Genomic DNA, 18,665 nt, shown 5'->3' with positions numbered 1-18,665 from the left:
GCCAAGTTTTAATCCGGCCCGCCGAACTTGAAGAAATTATATCAATAAACCTTGTTAATGTTTTATTTTCCCTGCAATTCTGCCTTTTTCCCAATAGATGGCGCACTCTAGATACATTGAGCTGAGTTGAGGTGCGGCGTATTACTCCATGTTTGCGCTTTACTCTTCGACCCTCAGCCCTTCTGTAAAGATGAGCGCAGCTAAGAAAAGAAAAGTGGACAGAGAATGTCCAGTTTTTAATCAGGAGAGGACAACTAAATATGTTTACTGAACTCAGATCAGCTGCTGTCTGCCTGATATGCCAAGAGACTGTGGGGGTGTTTAAAGACGATGATACAGCAAGAAAACTGACTCCAGACTCTGATGCGCTGGATAAAAAGAGAGACCAACAACACTGTTCCCCTGAAATTAAAAGGACGTTTCTCCGTTGTGTTCTGTAAAAAATGCATCAGAAAATAATTTCTTCAATCAGCCTGACATGTTACATGTCCTGTCTGTTCAGGGATGCACACATGTGGTGCTCAGGTGCACGTTCTCAAAACCAAGTGCGCAAATATAACGTGATCAAATATAACTGATCAAATATAACTCGATCAAATATAACTGATCAAATATAACTCGATCAAATATAACTCGATCAAATATAACCCGATCAAATATAACGCGATCAAATATAACGCGATCAAATATAACGCGCTCCACATACTGGCTCGTTGTCCCTGTTCGTCCTCGCGCTGCTCGTTGTTGAGTTTTGGCTTTAGGGATGATTGAATAGAAGGAGAGGACAGTAGACCTGCATCTCCTACCGTTTGTTAAATAAAGACAGTCAGGAGGAGACTGATGATGATGATGATGTCCTGAAGGATAACACAACTTTCAGTGCTTTAAAATAATAATAAATATTTTATTCATTTATTTTTCAGTGTTTTAAGAGTCATTTCAATAAATCGCTCAGTTCTGTGGGACTTCAAAGATATTTAGTTGTAATGCTTTTGTTCATTTTCAGTTGAAATTAAATTACATGTTTTCTACATATCTCATGATATTTTATTTTCTCTTATGAGGTGGATTAGCAAAACACTCCATCCATCTGCTCCTGGTCCGGCCCCCCAGTAAAATTTTAGAACCCTTTGTGGCCCACAAGTCCGCTGTCAGCAGCTTTTATGGGGAATCTTTCTTCAGCAGTCAGTAGCTCCAATAAAAACTCTTCACAGTGAGGTTTGTGGATTAGCCACAGTAAGCAGGACATGGGAGCAGCACAACTGAAAGTCCATTCGTCTCTGTTGTGTTTGGGTGGCACCAGAAAACCTGGCCAGAAGATTCTGAAACTCTGTGTCCCGCTCGATGCCACAGAGGATGTGAGGAACTCTGTGTTTTGTCATTTTAGATGAATTTCCCGAAAACGTGTCTTGACTAATCATTCCAGCGTTTCCAAACAGAAAAATCCTCTTTTTGCTTGTAAGCGGCTCATCCAGGAGCCACACAACCTTTAGTTCACTGTCTCTGTTCCAGGGTGAGAGAAGCTACGAATGTGGAAACAAAGGAAAAGACGGGAGTGCAGCTCGGAACGTAAAGTGTTTTCTTCACGGGGCCATATTCTAAAAGTCATTGCAATCGTAAAAGACAAAGACCGACCCTGCGTGTTTGAAGTCTCCCCAGGCCGGGGTCAAGCTTTGCCCGACGCTACCTGGAGCTGAAGAGGAAGGGTTCATTTCCCTCAGTAATGGGGGACTTTTCTGATGTGACAAAACTTTCTGTAAGCCGAAAGCTAAGATGAGTCGAGGATGCGCTGAATGCGGGTCAGCAGAGAGGCTGGTGGCTGGGCTCATTTAAAAGATGCCTCATTAAATGATCAGCTCTGAATGACTCAGCTACACAGTTCATAGAGCTATTGATCTCCTGTATATGTTCCCCCACTGATGAAAAGACTCAACATCTACACCAGACACACTGGACTGACTTCAGATCTGTTTTGACTCCTGGAGCTTTACTCACCTTGAACAGACTCGACAGTTTGTACCAAATATTTGAAGCATTCACATTCAGATTAAGAAAAATGTATTGATCCCTACAGACAAACAGCTTTTTACCTGTGTATGACCTTTATTGCTTTCATTGATAAAAATCAACAGAAAAACTGAAAATCCTTGACATTAAGTCGTATTCATTAATCTGGACCGATATTTAGCTTGTTTTCTTTTTCATATTTCAGACAAGTCTTTATTATTTCATCTCTTTATATGTGCATAGATTATAAATACATGCTAATTGTTAAAAGAGTTTAATCCACATTTCACACATTTCAAAATCAAAACCATTCGTGGCTTTTGCAGAATACGTCCCTGAGAAAATGTGCAGATGATGGAGCTACATGAAAAGTTATGGGATCACCAAAGAGGCTACAATTCACGCTGAAGGAACATAAAAACTGGTCTAAAATTTAATGGAAAACAATCCAGCAGTCGTCAAGATATTTCATGAAAACCACAGATGAGCGTCTCATTGAAGCGCTTGAGGAAAAGTTAGAGGATCATCAAAGCCATTCAGATTCATCATCTGCAAACCGTCTAACGTGTCACAGTGTGGGCGTTCCACTGTGAGCGAACATCAACAGAAAGGATGCACATGCATCAATATCACTTCTGATTTGAACAAAGTCCAGAAACGTCATGAAACGGCCCTGCAGCGCATGTGAAATGTGTGATGACGGGATTACTGTGGACCAACAGGTAGGTGAGCTGCAGTCGACGGGAAATGGAAAATGCATCATCACACACCACACTGACGCACTGAAGCGACTGACTGACTTATCGGTCGTGCTCACACAACTGTTCCAGTCACTGACAGGCAGTTCTTCATGTTGCAGCTCTGTGCAGTTCTAGATATCAATAATGGAAATATATGTTGTATCAGAGAAGACTTTCTGATGGCTTGTTGCTGAAAAATTCCTCTAATTGTCTGAAAATAGTTTCTGAGCGTTTCTAAGGACTCAAAATATTGCGAGACTTACATCAATGCACAACAACACAAATCTTTATTTTTTTAACAGGTGCAATAAAATGAAAACACAGTGACGTTAAAAGGTGGACGTATATTTAAGTGAAAAAAAGAAAATGAATGTTTATTAAAGTTCAGATTTCCGTCTCTGCAGCTTTGATGTTTCTGTTTCTTGGTGCAGCTGCAGGCGCCGTGTTCATCCCTGCGGGGTCCAATGAAAAACCAAGCTGGGAGATGAATTCTGTGACATGTCGACACTGGGAACACTGGGTTTAATGGTCTTATTGAAAGCCTCCACTGGATGCCTGTCTTTTCCTTAATGGAAGCCTTCCTCATCATTGCCATCTCTTCCTTTTCTATCTTCAACACCTCTCTGTCATCTTCTTTCTTTGTCATTTTCTGAAGCGTCAGTTGAAGATGGGTAAAGGAGAACCCGCCCGCCCTTCATATTTTTGGATTTTTTTGTTATTTGGGGAAAACTGGAGCACCCAGAGTAAACCCACACACACATGAGGAGAATATGAAAACTCCTCACAGAAAGGTCTGGCCTGAGCCAGAACCTGACTGCGTGGCACCTGTGCTAACCACTGAGCCTACATGGTGTTCTAGAAAAGGGATTGTCTTTGCCTTTTTTCTGTCTTTGGACCTCTGCTTGTCTGCATTTTAGATGCACTGGAGGTGGGTGTGTGGTCGCTCTGCAGAGGCCCACTGGGGCTTAGAGACAACCGATGCAGAGGAGTCCATGCTCAACATGCTGCTGGAATTGTTTGTCCCTCACAGCATTCTGCTCTGAATTCTTTACTGCAGCATCATGTTCCTCCATGTGGGTCTGTCTGACAATCCTGGTTTCGTAATCTTCTGTTTTTTTTCAGTTTCAGTGAATCCCCACGCTTGTAATTTGGAGGCTGAGGTCTGAAAAATCTAAGCTGTCCATCACTGGTATCTGCAGAGTGGTAATTGCAATCGTCCAGAGCAGGGACTTTAACTGCTTCAGCAATAGGTGGCAGGCGGGTGACCTTTTTGGGTCCACTCGTTGCATCCTTTGCAGCTGAGGTGTCTTGAATTGTTTTGAAGGCTGCTGGGAGGCAGGTCGGCCCCAGGGTGACCTCGTCACTTTCTTCACGGCCGAGCTGGGCTTGCTGACGCTGTTTCCTTCTTAGCTTCTCTGAAAGCTTCTGGAGTTCATGCTGAGCATGCTGCTGGTATTGTTTGTCCCTCATATTCATCTGTTCTGCATGCTTCACTGCAGCATCATGTTCCTCAGTTTCACGCTGCTGGAGGCTGGCTTGCTTTTCAGCTGCAAGGGAGAGATTCAACTTATCTTGCTTAAATCTGGCTTCTTCTGGCTTCTTCTCCCCCCCCCCCCCCCCCCCCCCTTCTGGGACATTCACCCTCACCCTTAACTCAGCGCCTTCTTTGATATTCATTTGATATTCTTTTTTGTGCAATACTTTTACTTCTGTTCACTATTTTGCTATTTTATTATTATGTATATAATCTTTTTACTGCTCGCTATTTTAATATTTTATTTTGTATATTTTGTTCTTTATAGTCTTATTTTCACTTATTTCACTGTGTGTAATGCTGCTGCTGCACTGCAATAACTTGTTTAATGACAACAAACGCTTCCTGATTCCTGATTCTTTGCTGAAGGTTTGTCTTTCTTTTTGCTGCAGCCCTCCCTCGAGCGACTGTGCTGTGACCCCCCACCCCCCCAAGCTGTGTTACAGCCCCCCCCCCCATGGGTTAGTCTGAGATTAGCTTTCCCCCCTCCTGTTTTCATTTGTTTCTCTTCTATGTAAGCGAGGCGCCGCCCTGCTGGCGGCCTGCTGTCCCTGTCCTCCCATGTCAGTTAGTCTTTCTGTCATCAATCATGGACACTTGTTCAGCTTGAAAGTTTTTCCTCCTCATATTCTGAAGCATCAGTTCTTTGCTGAAGGCTTCTCTTTCTTTTTCCATGTGCTCCTTCTCCAACTGGAAAGCCTCCCTCATCTTCTCCTCCTCAACAGCGCTAAAAGCCTTTCTCCTATTCCTTTTTTTCGTTCCGGTTCTTTCTTGTAGGCTTCTCTTTCTTTTTCCATGTCCTCCTTCTCCTTCTGGAAAGCCTCCCTCATCTTCTGGATGCCTGCCTTCTCCTTAATGAAAGCCTTCCTCATCATTGCCATCTCTTCCCTTTCTATCTTGAACATCTTTCTGTCATCAATCATGGCATCTTCTTCAATGTTAAAGGCGTTCCTTGTCATGTTCTGAACCCTCAGTTCTGTCTTGTAGGCTTCTCTTTCTTTTTCTATGTGCTCCTTCTCCTTCTGGAGAGCCTCCCTCATCTTCTCTATGTCTGACTGATCTTGAGTGTAAGCCTTACTCAGCATGGCCATCTCTTCCTTTTCCATCTTGAGGGCCTTTCTGTCACCAATCATGGACACTTGTTCAGCTTGAAAGTTTTTCCTCCTCATATTCTGAAGCGTCAGTTCTTTGCTGAAGGCTTCTCTTTCTTTTTCCATGTCCTCCTTCTCCAGCTGGAAGGCCTCCCTCATCTTCTGGATGCCTGTCTTTTCTTGGATGTAGGCCTTCCTCATCATTGCCATCTCTTTCTTTTCTATTTGGAACATAACTCTGGTGTTATTCATGGCATCTTCTTCAGTTTGAAAGGTTGTCCTTTTCAAACTCTGAAGCTTCTGTTCTTTCTCGAATGTCTCTCTTTCTTTGTTCATGTTCTCTCTTTCCAACTGGAGAGCCTTCCTCGTGCTCTCTATGTCTGACTTTTCCTGAGTGTAAGCCTTTCTCAGCATGGCCATCTCTTCCTTTTCTATGTTGAGGGCCTTTCTTTCCTCACACAGGGCATTTCTTTCTGCTGTAAGGGCCTTCCTTCTCCTTCGTTGTGCCTTGAGTTCTTTCTTCAAGGCTTTTCTTTCATTTTCTATTTTCTCCATCTTCAAGCAGAAGGTTTTCCTGACCTCGGCCATTTGAGCACGCTCTCTTTGAAAGGCCTCTCTCTCTCTGATCAGTCTTTGTCTTTCCATGTTGACGAGCGTCTCTTCGCTCCAAACGTTGTCATGTGTTACCATGACCTGTTGGTTCTCCCAGATCTGTTCTTCCTGGGAGAGGAGACAGTTAGCTTCATTGACCAGAGGACTCATGTCTCTCTGAAGCTGCTGGGTTTCTTCACAGCTACTGTCTCTGTCAACATGTCTCTCTGCCTTGTGTCTGACACATTTAGGCAATGTGGTGCTTACCACCATAAAACGCTGGATTTGTATTGGTTCCATCATTCAAGTTTCTAGTAATAACTGCAAGTGTAACGGTGTTTTTAGGTTTCTCTCCTCAATGTCTCACTGTCTAACTCTGTCTGCTGTCTGTACTGAAATGAAATGCTGCTGCAGGCAGGTCAGTATCTATAGAATTCTGTATTGCCTTTTGGCTTTGATGATGGCTTTGATGTTGTCGGTATAGCAACAACATCAAAGCTACATCAAAGCTATGATGTCATAACAACATCTGCTTTGATGTTGTCGCTATAGCAACAACATCAAAGCAACGATGTCATAACAACATCTGCTTTGATGTTGTTGCTATAGCAACAAAGTCAAACAAAAATGTTTACGTTTAAACCAAAGGACTCCTCAATGCATTAAAAACAGCAAACATGAAGCCTCGTTTTTAATTCGACGTGTTTGTTTAAGGGTGAAAAAATGTTTCCACACACTTCACTTGTTAACAACATGGAGTTAAGTGGCTGTGGAGCCTTTTACACATTTAACTCTGCCTTCACATGTCTCTCTGTACAGCAAGGGAGACTTTTTAAAGCTCTCCTGCATGACTGCATGCAAATAGCAAATGTAGTGACGTTAAAAGTAGATTATTGACCCCAAAATATTTCAGGAAAAAGTGAAAATGGACAAGATGGCGGCGCGTGCACACGGAGCGGCTTCTCTCTCTCTCACTGTGACAGAGTTTTTGTGTTTTTCGTCGTGCGAGACACAGTGTCTTTGTTCGTCTTCGTCGCGTCTACCTGTCTACAAGCACACGTACAGTTGGGAGTTTTTACTAAATGTCGATAGGACCAGTTTTCCCCGTGCAAGAGGAAGAGCTACGAGACTGCGGTCTGCTCCGGAGGCCTACTACAATACCGACCCCCAGTCCTGCACCTCGCCCACAGTGGAGGCGACACAAGCGGCGTCAGAGGAAGCAGAAGCGGGGTAAGCGCGGAGGTATCCGAGCCAGGCTAGCAGCTAGCCCACACAAGCCGGCTATCCCCACCATCATGCTGGCCAACGTACGCTCTTTGGACAATAAACTGGACTACCTACGCCTTCTACGGACAACCCAGAAGTCTGCGGGAGAGTGCTGTGTGTATGTTTTCACGGGAAACTTGGCTCAACAACAGCGTAACGGACCACGCCATTCAGCTCGAGCGGCTAACCTGCTATCGAGCAGACAGAGCTCTCGCTGAGGGAGGTAAGACACGCGGCGGGGGACTCTGTGTTTACATCAACAATGACTGGTGTCGTGACGCTGTTGTGATCTGCAAGCACTGCTCACTACTGGTGGAGTTTACGGTCATAAAATGCCGACCCTTTTACCTCCCGAGGGAGTTTACAGCCATACTGCTTGTGGCTGTTTACATCCCTCCGAGCTCCAATGAAAACATCAGGAGCGAGGCATTGAATGAACTGTACCAACACGTCAGTGAGCAGCAGACTGCCCACCCAGATACCTTCCTCATCCTGGCTGGGGATTTCAACCATGCAGACCCAAAGAGGATGTTTCCGAAGCTATACAAACACATAGACTTTCCAACACGTGGACACAACACACTGGACCAGGTTTACACCACCCAGAGAGGAGCTTACAAGGCCCTTCCCCTCCCCCACCTCGGCGCCTCTGACCACATCACTGTCATGCTAATGCCAGCATACAGACCACTGGTTAAAGTCGCCAAACCAGTTCTGAAAGAGGTGCGAGTGTGGCCCGAAGGGTCTTTGGAGGAACTTCAGGACTGTTTCAACACCACAAACTGGGACGTGTTTAAACAGGGTGCCACCTACAACAACATCACCGACCTCCAGGAGTACACAGACGTCGTCACTGCTTACATCACCAAATGCATCGATGATGTAACAGTAACAAAGACCATCACTGTCCGGGCCAATCAAAAGCCGTGGCTGACAGGAGAGGTCCACAGGCTGCTGAAGGCCCGTAACACGGCCTTTAGAGAAGGAGACGAGGAGGGCCTGAGGACAGCCAGAGCCAACCTGTCACGCGGCATCAGAGAGGCCAAGAAGGTGTACTCCAGGAGGATAGCTCATCGCTTCAGTGACAGCAGGGATACGCAGAGCCTGTGGCGAGGGATACAGACCATCACGGACTACAAACCCCCACCGCAGACCTGTGACAGCTCCACCCCCCTGCTAAATGAGCTGAATGACTTCTTTGCTCGCTTCGAAGCACACAACAGCACACCTGCACAAAAATCCCCATCCTGTCCCGGCGAACAGGTGCTGTCACTGTCCCCTGACAGTGTGAGGAGGACACTCAGCAGGATCAACGCTCGCAAAGCTTCTGGTCCTGACAACATTCCTGGTCGCGTGCTGAGGGACTGTGCCGGAGAGCTCACGGATGTCTTCACAGACATCTTCAACATCTCGCTGAGCCAAGCTGTTGTCCCCACATGCTTCAAAACCACCACCATCATCCCTGTCCCAAAGAAGTCGTCGCCCTCCTGTTTCAACGACTACCGTCCGGTAGCACTCACCCCCATCCTCATGAAGTGCTTCGAACGGCTAGTGTTGAAACACATCAAGACTGTCCTCCCACCCTCCCTGGACCCCTTACAGTTTGCTTATCGGCCCAACCGCTCGACCGATGACGCCATCTCCACTGCCCTCCACTCAGCCCTCACACACCTGGACAACAAAGACTCTTCAGCTCAGCATTCAACACAATCATCCCACAACAGCTCATCGCAAAACTGGACCAGCTGGGATTAAACACCTCCCTGTGCAACTGGCTGCTGGACTTCCTGACTGGGAGACCTCAGGCAGTTCGGGTCGGCAGGAACACATCCAGCACCACCACACTGAACACGGGGGCCCCCCAAGGATGTGTGCTGAGCCCCCTCCTCTTCACCCTGCTGACCCACGACTGCACACCTTCCCACAGCTCCAACCTCCTCGTCAAGTTCGCCGATGACACAACTGTGGTGGGTCTCATCAGCAACGACGACGAGGCGGACTACAGGAGTGAGGTGAGCCGCCTGGCCTCGTGGTGTGAACACAACAATCTCTCTCTGAATGTGGAGAAGACGAAGGAGATTGTTGTGGACTTCAGGAGAAGACGCCCCCAGTATGCCCCCCTTACCATCAATGGTGCTACGGTGGAGAGGGTAAGCAGCACCAAATTCCTGGGTGTGCACGTCACTGAGGACTTCTCCTGGACCACCAACACCACATCGCTGGCCAAGAAAGCAAACCAGCGCCTCTACTTCCTCCGCAAACTGAGGAAAGCTAGAGCCCCGGCCCCCATCATGCACACCTTCTACAGAGGCACCATTGAGAGCGTCCTGACCAGCAGCATCACCGTGTGGTATGGCGCCTGCTCCACGTCCTGCAGGAAGAACCTCCAGCGCATCGTGAGAGCAGCTGAGAAGATCGTCGGTGCTTCTCTCCCCTCCCTCCACGACCTCTACACCTCCCGCCTCACTCGCAAAGCCCTCTGCATTGCGAGAGACCCCACCCACCCGTCACACAGCCTCTTCAGCCTGCTGCCATCAGGGAGGAGACTGCAGAGTCTGCGGGCCAAGACCAGCAGACTGCGGGACAGCTTCGTCCACCAGGCTGTCAGGATGCTGAACTCTCTCCCTGCCCTCCCCCTCCTCCACACAAACACTCAACCTGGACTATAACTTCCCCCCCAACACACACACACACACACACACACACACACACACTCACTCACTCACTCACTCACTCCCTGGCTGGACACTGAAATACACCCCGCTGCCGCCCCAACCCCCACCACCACACACACACACACACCCTGGACTCTAACTGCCCCCCACCACACACACACACCCTGGACTCTGATATGCCCCCACCACACACACTCACACACACACACACACACACACACACACGTATACACCCTGGACTCTACAAACTCTCACTGATGTGAACCCCTCCCCTCAGGAAAACAACACACTGTCACTTTATTCACCACCAGTTGTTAAGCTAATTCTTTTTGCACTACCGTTTACATTTGCACTATTACATTCTCAATGTTTCATTGCTTAGTTTGTACAGTTTTTACTTAGTTTGTACAGTTTTTATTTAGATTGTACAGTTTTTTATTTATCTCTTTTTTTAATATATGTCCTGTCACAAAGGGTTGAAGAGTAACGCAATTTCGATTCTCTGTTTGTCCTGTACATACTGCAGAATTGACAATAAAGCTGACTTTGACTTTGAAAGTACAGTGTTAAACAGGAACTAAAAAAGAATGGTAATGAAGTTGTCTTTTCTAAAAAAAAAATAAAACACCTGCTTTTTTACTCATTTTTACTTGTAACAAGTTACTCCCCACCCCCGTTCAGCTGTGTCACCAACACGTTGTCTGCTTCATGCTCAAATATTAACGAGCTGCCTGCTCCCAGAGATAATAGAGACACAGATCGAGAAGAGCTCAAAAATGATTTCATGTCCTTTTGTCGCATGTCATCCTCCCTGTCTGTCTCCCCTTGGTTCCCATGTGTGCCTCTAAAGTACAGGCATGGGCAAACTACGGCCCCAGGGCCAAATTTTAACTTGAAGAAATTATATCAATAAACCTTGTTAATGTTTTATTTTCCCTGCAATTCTGCCTTTTTCCCAATAGATGGCGCACTAGATACATTGAGCTGAGTTGAGGTGCGGCGTATTACTCCACGTTTGCGCTTTACTCTTCGACCCTCAGCCCTTCTGTAAAGATGAGCGCAGCTAAGAAAAGAAAAGTGGACAGAGAATGTCCAGTTTTTAATCAGGAGAGGACAACTAAATATGTTTACTGAACTCAGATCAGCTGCTGTCTGCCTGATATGCCAAGAGACTGTGGGGGTGTTTAAAGACGATGATACAGCAAGAAAACTGACTCCAGACTCTGATGCGCTGGATAAAAAGGGAGACCAACAACACTGTTCCCCTGAAATTAAAAGGACGTTTCTCCATTGTGTTCTGTAAAAAATGCATCAGAAAATAATTTCTTCAATCAGCCTGACATGTTACATGTCCTGTCTGTTCAGGGATGCACACATGTGGTGCTCAGGTGCACGTGCGTTCTCAAATATAACTCGATCAAATATAACCCGATCAAATATAACTCGATCAAATATAACGCGCTCCACATGGCTCGTTGTCACTGTTCGTCCTCGCGCTGCTCGTTGTTGAGTTTTGGCTTTAGGGATGATTGAATAGAAGGAGAGGACAGTAGACCTGCATCTCCTACCGTTTGTTAAATAAAGACAGTCAGGAGGAGACTGATGATGATGATGTCCTGAAGGATAACAACTTTCAGTGCTTTAAAATAATAAAAAATATTTTAATCATTTAATTTTCAGTGTTTTAAGAGTCATTTCAATAAATAGCTCAGTTCTGTGGGACTTCAAAGATATTTAGTTGTAATGCTTTTGTTCATTTTCAGTTGAAATTAAATTACATGTTTTCTACATATCTCATGATATTTTATTTTCTCTTATGAGGTGGATTACCAAAACACTCCATCCATCTGCTCCTGGTCCGGGTTCTGATCCACGATGCTTCAACATCTGCAGACTTTCATCTTTCTAATGTGCTGCGTTCAAACGAAACTGTACCTGCAGATAAAACTGTCCTCATCTAACAGTGAAACTTTAGTCTCAGATCTAAACTCAACACTTGTTGTATTAATAGTGCAGGTGGAATAAAGGGAGTGATGAAGCACATTCAGAGGATTATTCACATTCAACGACGTTTGAACTTCTCATTCGTTGCAGCATTTTGTTGGATTTGTTCTCTGTGCATTCTAATATTTGTTTTATGGAACCTTTATCGATTTGATCTGTGAACTCTGGATTATTATCGTTCAGGCGATGACATGAAGGAGGTCCAAAACACATCAAGACTTATTAAAATCATTTATTACAATATTGAATTTAAAAATGTACAATCTGCACCAAACACAGCAAAGTAACTTCTGATGTGCTGCTGGTCTACCTGACAGGTGTGCCAGAGTGTTTCCGCTCACGTGACGTCAGCGGGGCTGTGTCTTCCTCGTGGCGGGGCTCAGAGCCTTCAGAGCGGCTACAGGTCTCCTCAGCTCCTTCATCATCTGCAGACCCAGAGCCTTAACGGGCAGCAGACAGACCCGGGACCTGCCGGGAGGAGGGGCGTCCGCCGAGTCCTGCAGGTCGCTGTCCGGGACAGTCAACGTCACCGGACAGACCCGGGAACTAGGAGGACGACGGGGGTCCGCCGGGTCCTGCAGGTCGCTGTCTGAGAAGGTCAGCGTCACCGGTTTATTTTGGTGAAACAGGGATTCCCGCCGGCGCGTGCAGGGGCTCGCGGCCAGCACAGCGCGGAAGCCATATGGCGTGGTCACCTTCCTCACGTGAGGCAGCGACATGGCCGCGTGCGTTGTCAGATCCGTGTCGGCGTCCGCAGATTCTGCCGCAGCAGCGGCGGCGGAGCGGCGGGGACGTCTGATCCGCGGCGGCGGCAGGCGGAGCAGGCGAGAGGCCGCGGGGCTGGCTGGGGTCCCGGGGGGGCTGGCCCCTGGACTGTCGTCATCATGGTCGGACAGCAGTCTGGTCCGATCTGGTGAGCCCCGGTGAAGCCGCGGAGAGACGAAGAGGAGCGGACTGCGGGAGGGGATGAGGAAGTCTGGGATCCTTTCCGGAGTCAGAACCAGACTCCGCAGCGACGATCCGGATTTAACAGCCGACATGATGACGGAGGCTGCACGAGAGACAGAAGCAGGTTTAGAGGGACACATTTCTGCCTCAGAGTGATGAACAGGTTTAGAGGACAGAGGACATGAAAACGACACAGAAATACTTTCAATGAAGTCAGTGCTCACATCACGTGACAGACCTGAACCTGCAGATCTGAACTCAAACTGGTTTCTGAAGCTGGAGAAAACCGTCAGGACAGGAAGTGATGTTACAAACCGGGACTAAAATTCAAATATCAGTCTGTGTCTGGATCTTGATGAAGCTATGTGGATCAGTGTCAAAGTCCACTCACCTGATTCTTAGTCTCACCTGGTCTGAGGCAGCCCTGACTCTGGTCTCCCGGTTTATATGAGCAGCAGCAGGTGGATCTAATCACACATCAGTCCTCCAGAGTCCCCTTAACAATCCAGACCTGGATCTCACTCCGTGCTGCTTTCAAACCTTTAAAGGGTCTAAATTCTTCAACCATGAGGAGAAATCACTTCAATGTTCGAATTCACACATCTTTACCTGAAGAGACGTGACATTTTTAAAAAGAATAATAATATTCTGTATATTTTAATCACGTTTTCACACTTCAGATTTTAGCCACTGAGCTTCATTCATGTATAAGTTTGAATTAATAATAATGATGTTAAGCAACATTAACTTTTGAGTTTTCACAGCTGATTTTCATGTTTTTACACATTAAACCATTTTAACTCATCACAGTTCATTAACCTGGAGTCAATCCTCCAATATTTCCAGCACTGGGGAAGTTTTAAGGTTTTTCAAGGCCCTTAAAACCACTTAATCTATGCAGAGAGCCCACTGCACATTACAATCCACTTATTACTCTAAAATCTGGGATCAAACCTGTAACATTTACCATGAAACAAAGTCTTTAAAGGTTTAAAGGTAAGAATTCTCAGGTGTTTTCAAGGTGACAATCACCTCGTTACAGTTCGTCAGGAGGTGGAAGGAGAAATGAACCGATATTGTGAAGAACAAGACGATTTATCCAACTTTGAACATTTATCAACTTTATTATAAAAGAACCTAACAATAGAAGAGTCCCAGGACACCTCCCTGAGGGACTCCACAGGTCCTTAAAGACAGAAAAGAGGATCTGACCTAAAACTGCTTACCAAAACTGTGGGATTCATTTTCTGTTGATCAACTCAAAAGTTCAGAAATGAGCTGCTGAGATGAGAAATTGATGGATTGACACTAAACTCCATTTGGATTTTGTTGTGTTTTTACTTTGAAACCCTGATAAGAGCCTTCATTTTCCAGTTAAGGTGGAAATTCATGGTTGGCCATTTGGTAAATGTTGATCCATTTTTCCCCCTGAAAACAAGCCTTGACTTGGATAAAACTGATCAGCGGAGTTATGTGACTGAGGAGCAGACCGAGGACAATCAGATTAGTCTACACTGTAAATACTGGAGAGTTTCTTTAAATCTGTATAAACGTCAACAGAAAGGACAGAGGACCCAGGACACCTCCCAGAGGGACCACCAACGCTTTCTAAGAGGATTTACCTAAGATCTGTTCCTGTTCTTCAACTCATCACATGGTTTCACTAAGAGGCGAAAAGTTCAGAGAGGAGCTGCAGAGAACATGAACAGAACCGGACCAGCTCACACCAAACTCCATTTGGATTTCACTAAATTCATTTTGTGGGAAAATTCATTTGTTCCGTTTTTACTTCTTACTTTTAATTGTATTGTTTTTCCTTAATTTTACTGTTGTTTTTCTGGATCTGTTGCCAGCTGCCTTCTGATCAGTGGGGGGAACCTCACACCTGCTTCACGTCAGCAGATCTGTGGGTCCACTGACTGTAAATAAAAACACTCAAATCAATTTGATGATTTTGTTGTTTTTCACGTTTCCTCTAACGAATTTCCTGAAAGCTATTCTCATAAAAGATTAATTTATTGTAGAATCAGTTTTCTCTCGATCAACCTGATGAATTTATCGCCAGTCGAGATGAGCTGCTGAGAACCTGAACGGAACCGGACCGACTCACAACGAACTCCATTCACATTTTTACGTTTTTTACTTTGAGACATTATTAAAAATGTTTGAAACGTTTTTACTGACTGTGGTGCCACAATGCCCATGAGCAGCGTCAACCCCGCCCCCCCCCCCCCCCCCCCCCCCCCCCACCAGTAACAGACCAGCAGAAAAACCTTCGTGTTGTTAAATGAAGACTTGCCTCCAAAATGATTCAGAACAGAAAAAGAGATTTTTACTGCAGCAAGATAAACAGGAAGGAGCTGCTAAAAACAGCAGGAAGTCAGGATCCTCCACAATAAGAGTCCAGAATCTGCTCCCCCAGCCCCCCAAAAAAGAGAAGAAAATGAAAAAAGGGAGTGAAGTACCCACAAACAGCCGCACTCATCTTCATCATTATGTACTGTTGATCATCATCATCATCACGGTCCCTGTATTAAAATCAGTCTGTATGTTGGTTTCCCCCTCCAGTGGATCATGGGAGAACAGCCACACGGTGACCTCTGACCCGCTGGGCAGTGGTCAGTCCTTGTCTCCATGGAAACGGCATCAGTCTCATCACGTGAAAGTCAGTTTACCACATGGAAAGTCTGCTGCATCTCAGAGCCCCGCCCCTCCCGCGGCGGTCAGTTCATGTGTCGGGAGGGGGCGGGTCTTCTTCCAGTGGTCAGAGCGGCTGGTCGGCTGAGTGTCTCTGCTGCAGCTGCCGTGTGATTGGTCAAAGGGTCCGTCAGTCACTGTCGGAGCCGACGGCCGACGAGCCTTTCCTCTTCCTCTTCGGAGCTTTGGGCTTCGAGTCCTCCTCCTCCTGAAACGCAGAAACACAAAGACGTTCTGTAGTTATGGAGCGACGTGCAACTGAAGGTTCCGCTCAGACCACATGAGACCAGGACCAGCGTTATGTATACCCGTTTGTCCCCCCTTTTCTGTCACCTCCCAGAGGGACCACCAACGCTTTCTAAGAGGATTTATTATCGATCAATTTTATAATAACAGACAGATTTAAGTCTTTGGTCCTCACTTCAGTCTCAGTTCAGTTTCCTCATAGTCATCACTCCCTTACATTCACAACGCCAGCAGACACCAGAAAAACCAGTACAGCGCCCCACACACAGGTGAGCCGAAGAGCAAGCTCGTTAGCCAACGGTCTCGTTGAAAGCCCCACTGTGGGACCTCAGTGATAAACAGTGAGCCGCTGTCAAACGGTGACCAGCAGATGTCGATTACATGAAAATCTTTTGGGATTACATCTCAGAGCACCAGTCAAGAACACAGGATGGGGTGTACCTTTCAGTTCAGGTCATACTTACCATCGTACCTGCATTCATACTTTGGAATTAGGTTAGTCTGTTATTCAAGTGTTGTCTAGTGAGAGTCCATAAGGCCCCAGGGTCATTAAAGTCCTTCAGGGTTGAAACAGCACTCTTCATCGGTTTTGGGGGTTGGCCCCACTCAGAGGATAAATACTTGAACCTAACACCATTTCATTGGACTAGAGCTGTCCTGTCTAGTCGGGTGCAGATGAACTGATGAAGCCTGCTCGGATGAGAGGAAACGTCTTCTAAGACAAACTGACGAGGTCCAGCTGAGAACGACTGAAGGCCCTGAAGCTTACAATGACCTGATAAATGAGAATATTCACGGCATCTTCATCGACAGTAAGTCCAACAAGTCTTTCAGTCCGTTATATTTGTCATAGCAGTCCGGTTCATGGCTTTTCCAGCTCATCAGTATTGTCCTCTCTACAGACAGAGAGGCTGATGCAACAACACTCTGTGCAGTTCTTGCACGTGTATTTTCATTCTTTTTCCCAGTATGCAGACGCCAGGACACTGAGGAATATGAACATTATCATTATCGCCTGTAAAAACCACCTCAGTCCACATTTTCTGTTACCACTGGACAGGAGCACAGTAGGTGTATACGCGCACCAATCCGACCATGCCAGCAGTCCTACGTATGACCTTCATTTCAATTATTCTGTATCTCACACAACTGCACATTGACGTTGAAAGCCTTCGCTCTTCGTCCAGTAGCCTCATCCCTCCCTTTACATCAAGGACACGTCTACATCCCAGCAGGATTGAAAAATGTTTGAAGACAGACCTCAGCTGTAAGAAATGCAGAATCACTCAGGCCAAACTGCATTTTCAGCTCCTGGAATGGTACGACTGTATCGTTCCTGGTAGCCTGTCCGGTCTGAGCGATGGCTTGGTGGTGCACGGTGCTCTTTGCCAGCGTTACGCCACCTGCAGTCAACGGTGGGTTATTCCATATTGGACAAGATGGTAGAGATGAACCAAATCCGTCAGTTCGTGATCAACAAGAAAAGAAGAAACGACTGGCATAGAGCTCTCTCGGCCTCGGTCCTCTCCTAACAGAACGCTGCAGGATCCTCCAGGAGGGGGCGCTCTGGTGGCCAAAGGGTTGAGGTGCCTTCAGTTCAGTCCTGGCTGAGGACCTTCGCTGCATGTCTCAGCCCTGCCTGTCTCTGTACCATCAACATCTGCCACAGGGCACACTGCAGACCTCCCAGGAGGAGATGAGGATGTGGACTGGGAGGTAGAGAAGGTGGTCCTTCACCAGCTGCCACCAAGATGAGGACCAAGTGATGGGCTTTGATGGTATTTCATCAAATCTGAATCCAGTTCAAATTCTTCTTGCAGGTTCCAAATCCCTGATCAGATCTCTTTGGTAGTTAGTTTGTTTGGTGGACTAAAGACATCTCACAGTGAATACGTCTCCTCTGGTGTCAGTGTCAGACCTGGACCACAGAGACTCTACAGGTCTTTCAGCTCATATCGAGTCTCTGTGGCCTTCATGAACCCTGTCCTGACTCAGCCTGCTGCTCACTGAGCTGCAGCTGCACCAGAGAAACTACACGCTGGAAATAAGATCTGCAGACGTCACCTCAGGCTGAGGGGTGTCAGAGACGATCTGAAGGAGATCCTGATCCAGTAATGAATTCACCGGCTGTCTGGCTTAATATATCCCTGTGGTTTACCAAACTGGATCCAGATCCAAACTGGATCCAGATCCAAACTGGACCCCGCTGTCACTACCACAACCAGGATGAAGAGTGTAAACGACTGGCCGCGTGTGTCGGGCGGGGAACGGACCTGTGACGTGTGGTTACGTACCGACGCGCTGCTGGAGGCGCTCTCCTCCTCGTTGTTGGTGGGCGGGGCCGCTCCTTTCCGGGAGCGTGGCGAGGAGGCCGGAGCCTTACGCCGAGACTTCGGAGGCTTTGCCTGAGAGTCCTCATATTCCTCCGCCAGCGCAAACAGGTCACTGAACCTGCAGAAAGGAGGGGCGTGGTGTGACATCATCCATCAGAGTGTGTGTGTGTGTGTGCGTGTGTGTGTGTACCTCATCTTGTGTGCTTCGTCACAGCTGGCCTGAACGTGCTGCAGAGCCTGAAGGATCGGAGTCTGAGTGAAGACTGAGAGACAAACAGCCGTCATCAAATATCAAGAAATATCAAGAAATATCAATACATCCATCAGTACTTATCAGTGTGTGTGTGTGTGTGCGTCTGCGTGTGTGTGTGTGTGCGTGCACTCACAGTTGTTCTTGGTGTTGCTCAGGCTCAGTCTCAGGTTGTCCATGTGCTCTAAGATCTGTTCCAGGGTCAGCTGAGCCAGTTTGCTGCTGGAACTCCGCAGACTGAAACAGACACAAGTCTTTCATGTGTATCCATGTGACAGGAAAC

The 18,665-nt window shown here is 46.7% G+C and overlaps 2 protein-coding genes across 2 annotated transcripts in view; both read right to left on the bottom strand.

Moving 5' to 3' along the window:
* Window positions 1-12,255: 12,255 nt before the first annotated feature.
* On the bottom strand, window positions 12,256-13,063 carry LOC121619951 (C2 calcium-dependent domain-containing protein 4C-like). Its single transcript, XM_041955898.1, has one exon. The coding sequence runs from the start codon at window positions 12,994-12,996 to the stop codon at window positions 12,256-12,258; it is 741 nt and encodes a 246-aa protein (XP_041811832.1). The 5' UTR covers window positions 12,997-13,063.
* Window positions 13,064-15,092: 2,029 nt separating this feature from the next.
* ints3 (integrator complex subunit 3) overlaps window positions 15,093-18,665 on the bottom strand; it is a 17,321-nt gene continuing 13,748 nt past the window's right edge. The window contains exons 26-29 of the mRNA XM_041954741.1: window positions 18,519-18,619; window positions 18,323-18,395; window positions 18,094-18,250; window positions 15,093-15,761 (exon numbers count right to left, since the gene is read on the bottom strand). Coding sequence (XP_041810675.1) covers window positions 15,684-15,761; window positions 18,094-18,250; window positions 18,323-18,395; window positions 18,519-18,619 — 409 coding nt within the window. The 3' untranslated portion in view covers window positions 15,093-15,683. The remainder of the gene's footprint in view (window positions 15,762-18,093; window positions 18,251-18,322; window positions 18,396-18,518; window positions 18,620-18,665) is intronic.

The sequence above is a fragment of the Chelmon rostratus genome, chromosome 16 (assembly GCF_017976325.1).
Source record: "Chelmon rostratus isolate fCheRos1 chromosome 16, fCheRos1.pri, whole genome shotgun sequence".
Taxonomy (NCBI): domain Eukaryota; kingdom Metazoa; phylum Chordata; class Actinopteri; order Chaetodontiformes; family Chaetodontidae; genus Chelmon; species Chelmon rostratus.
The sequence above is the reverse complement of the archived record's forward strand: the minus strand, read 5'-3'. Positions and strand labels throughout refer to the sequence as shown.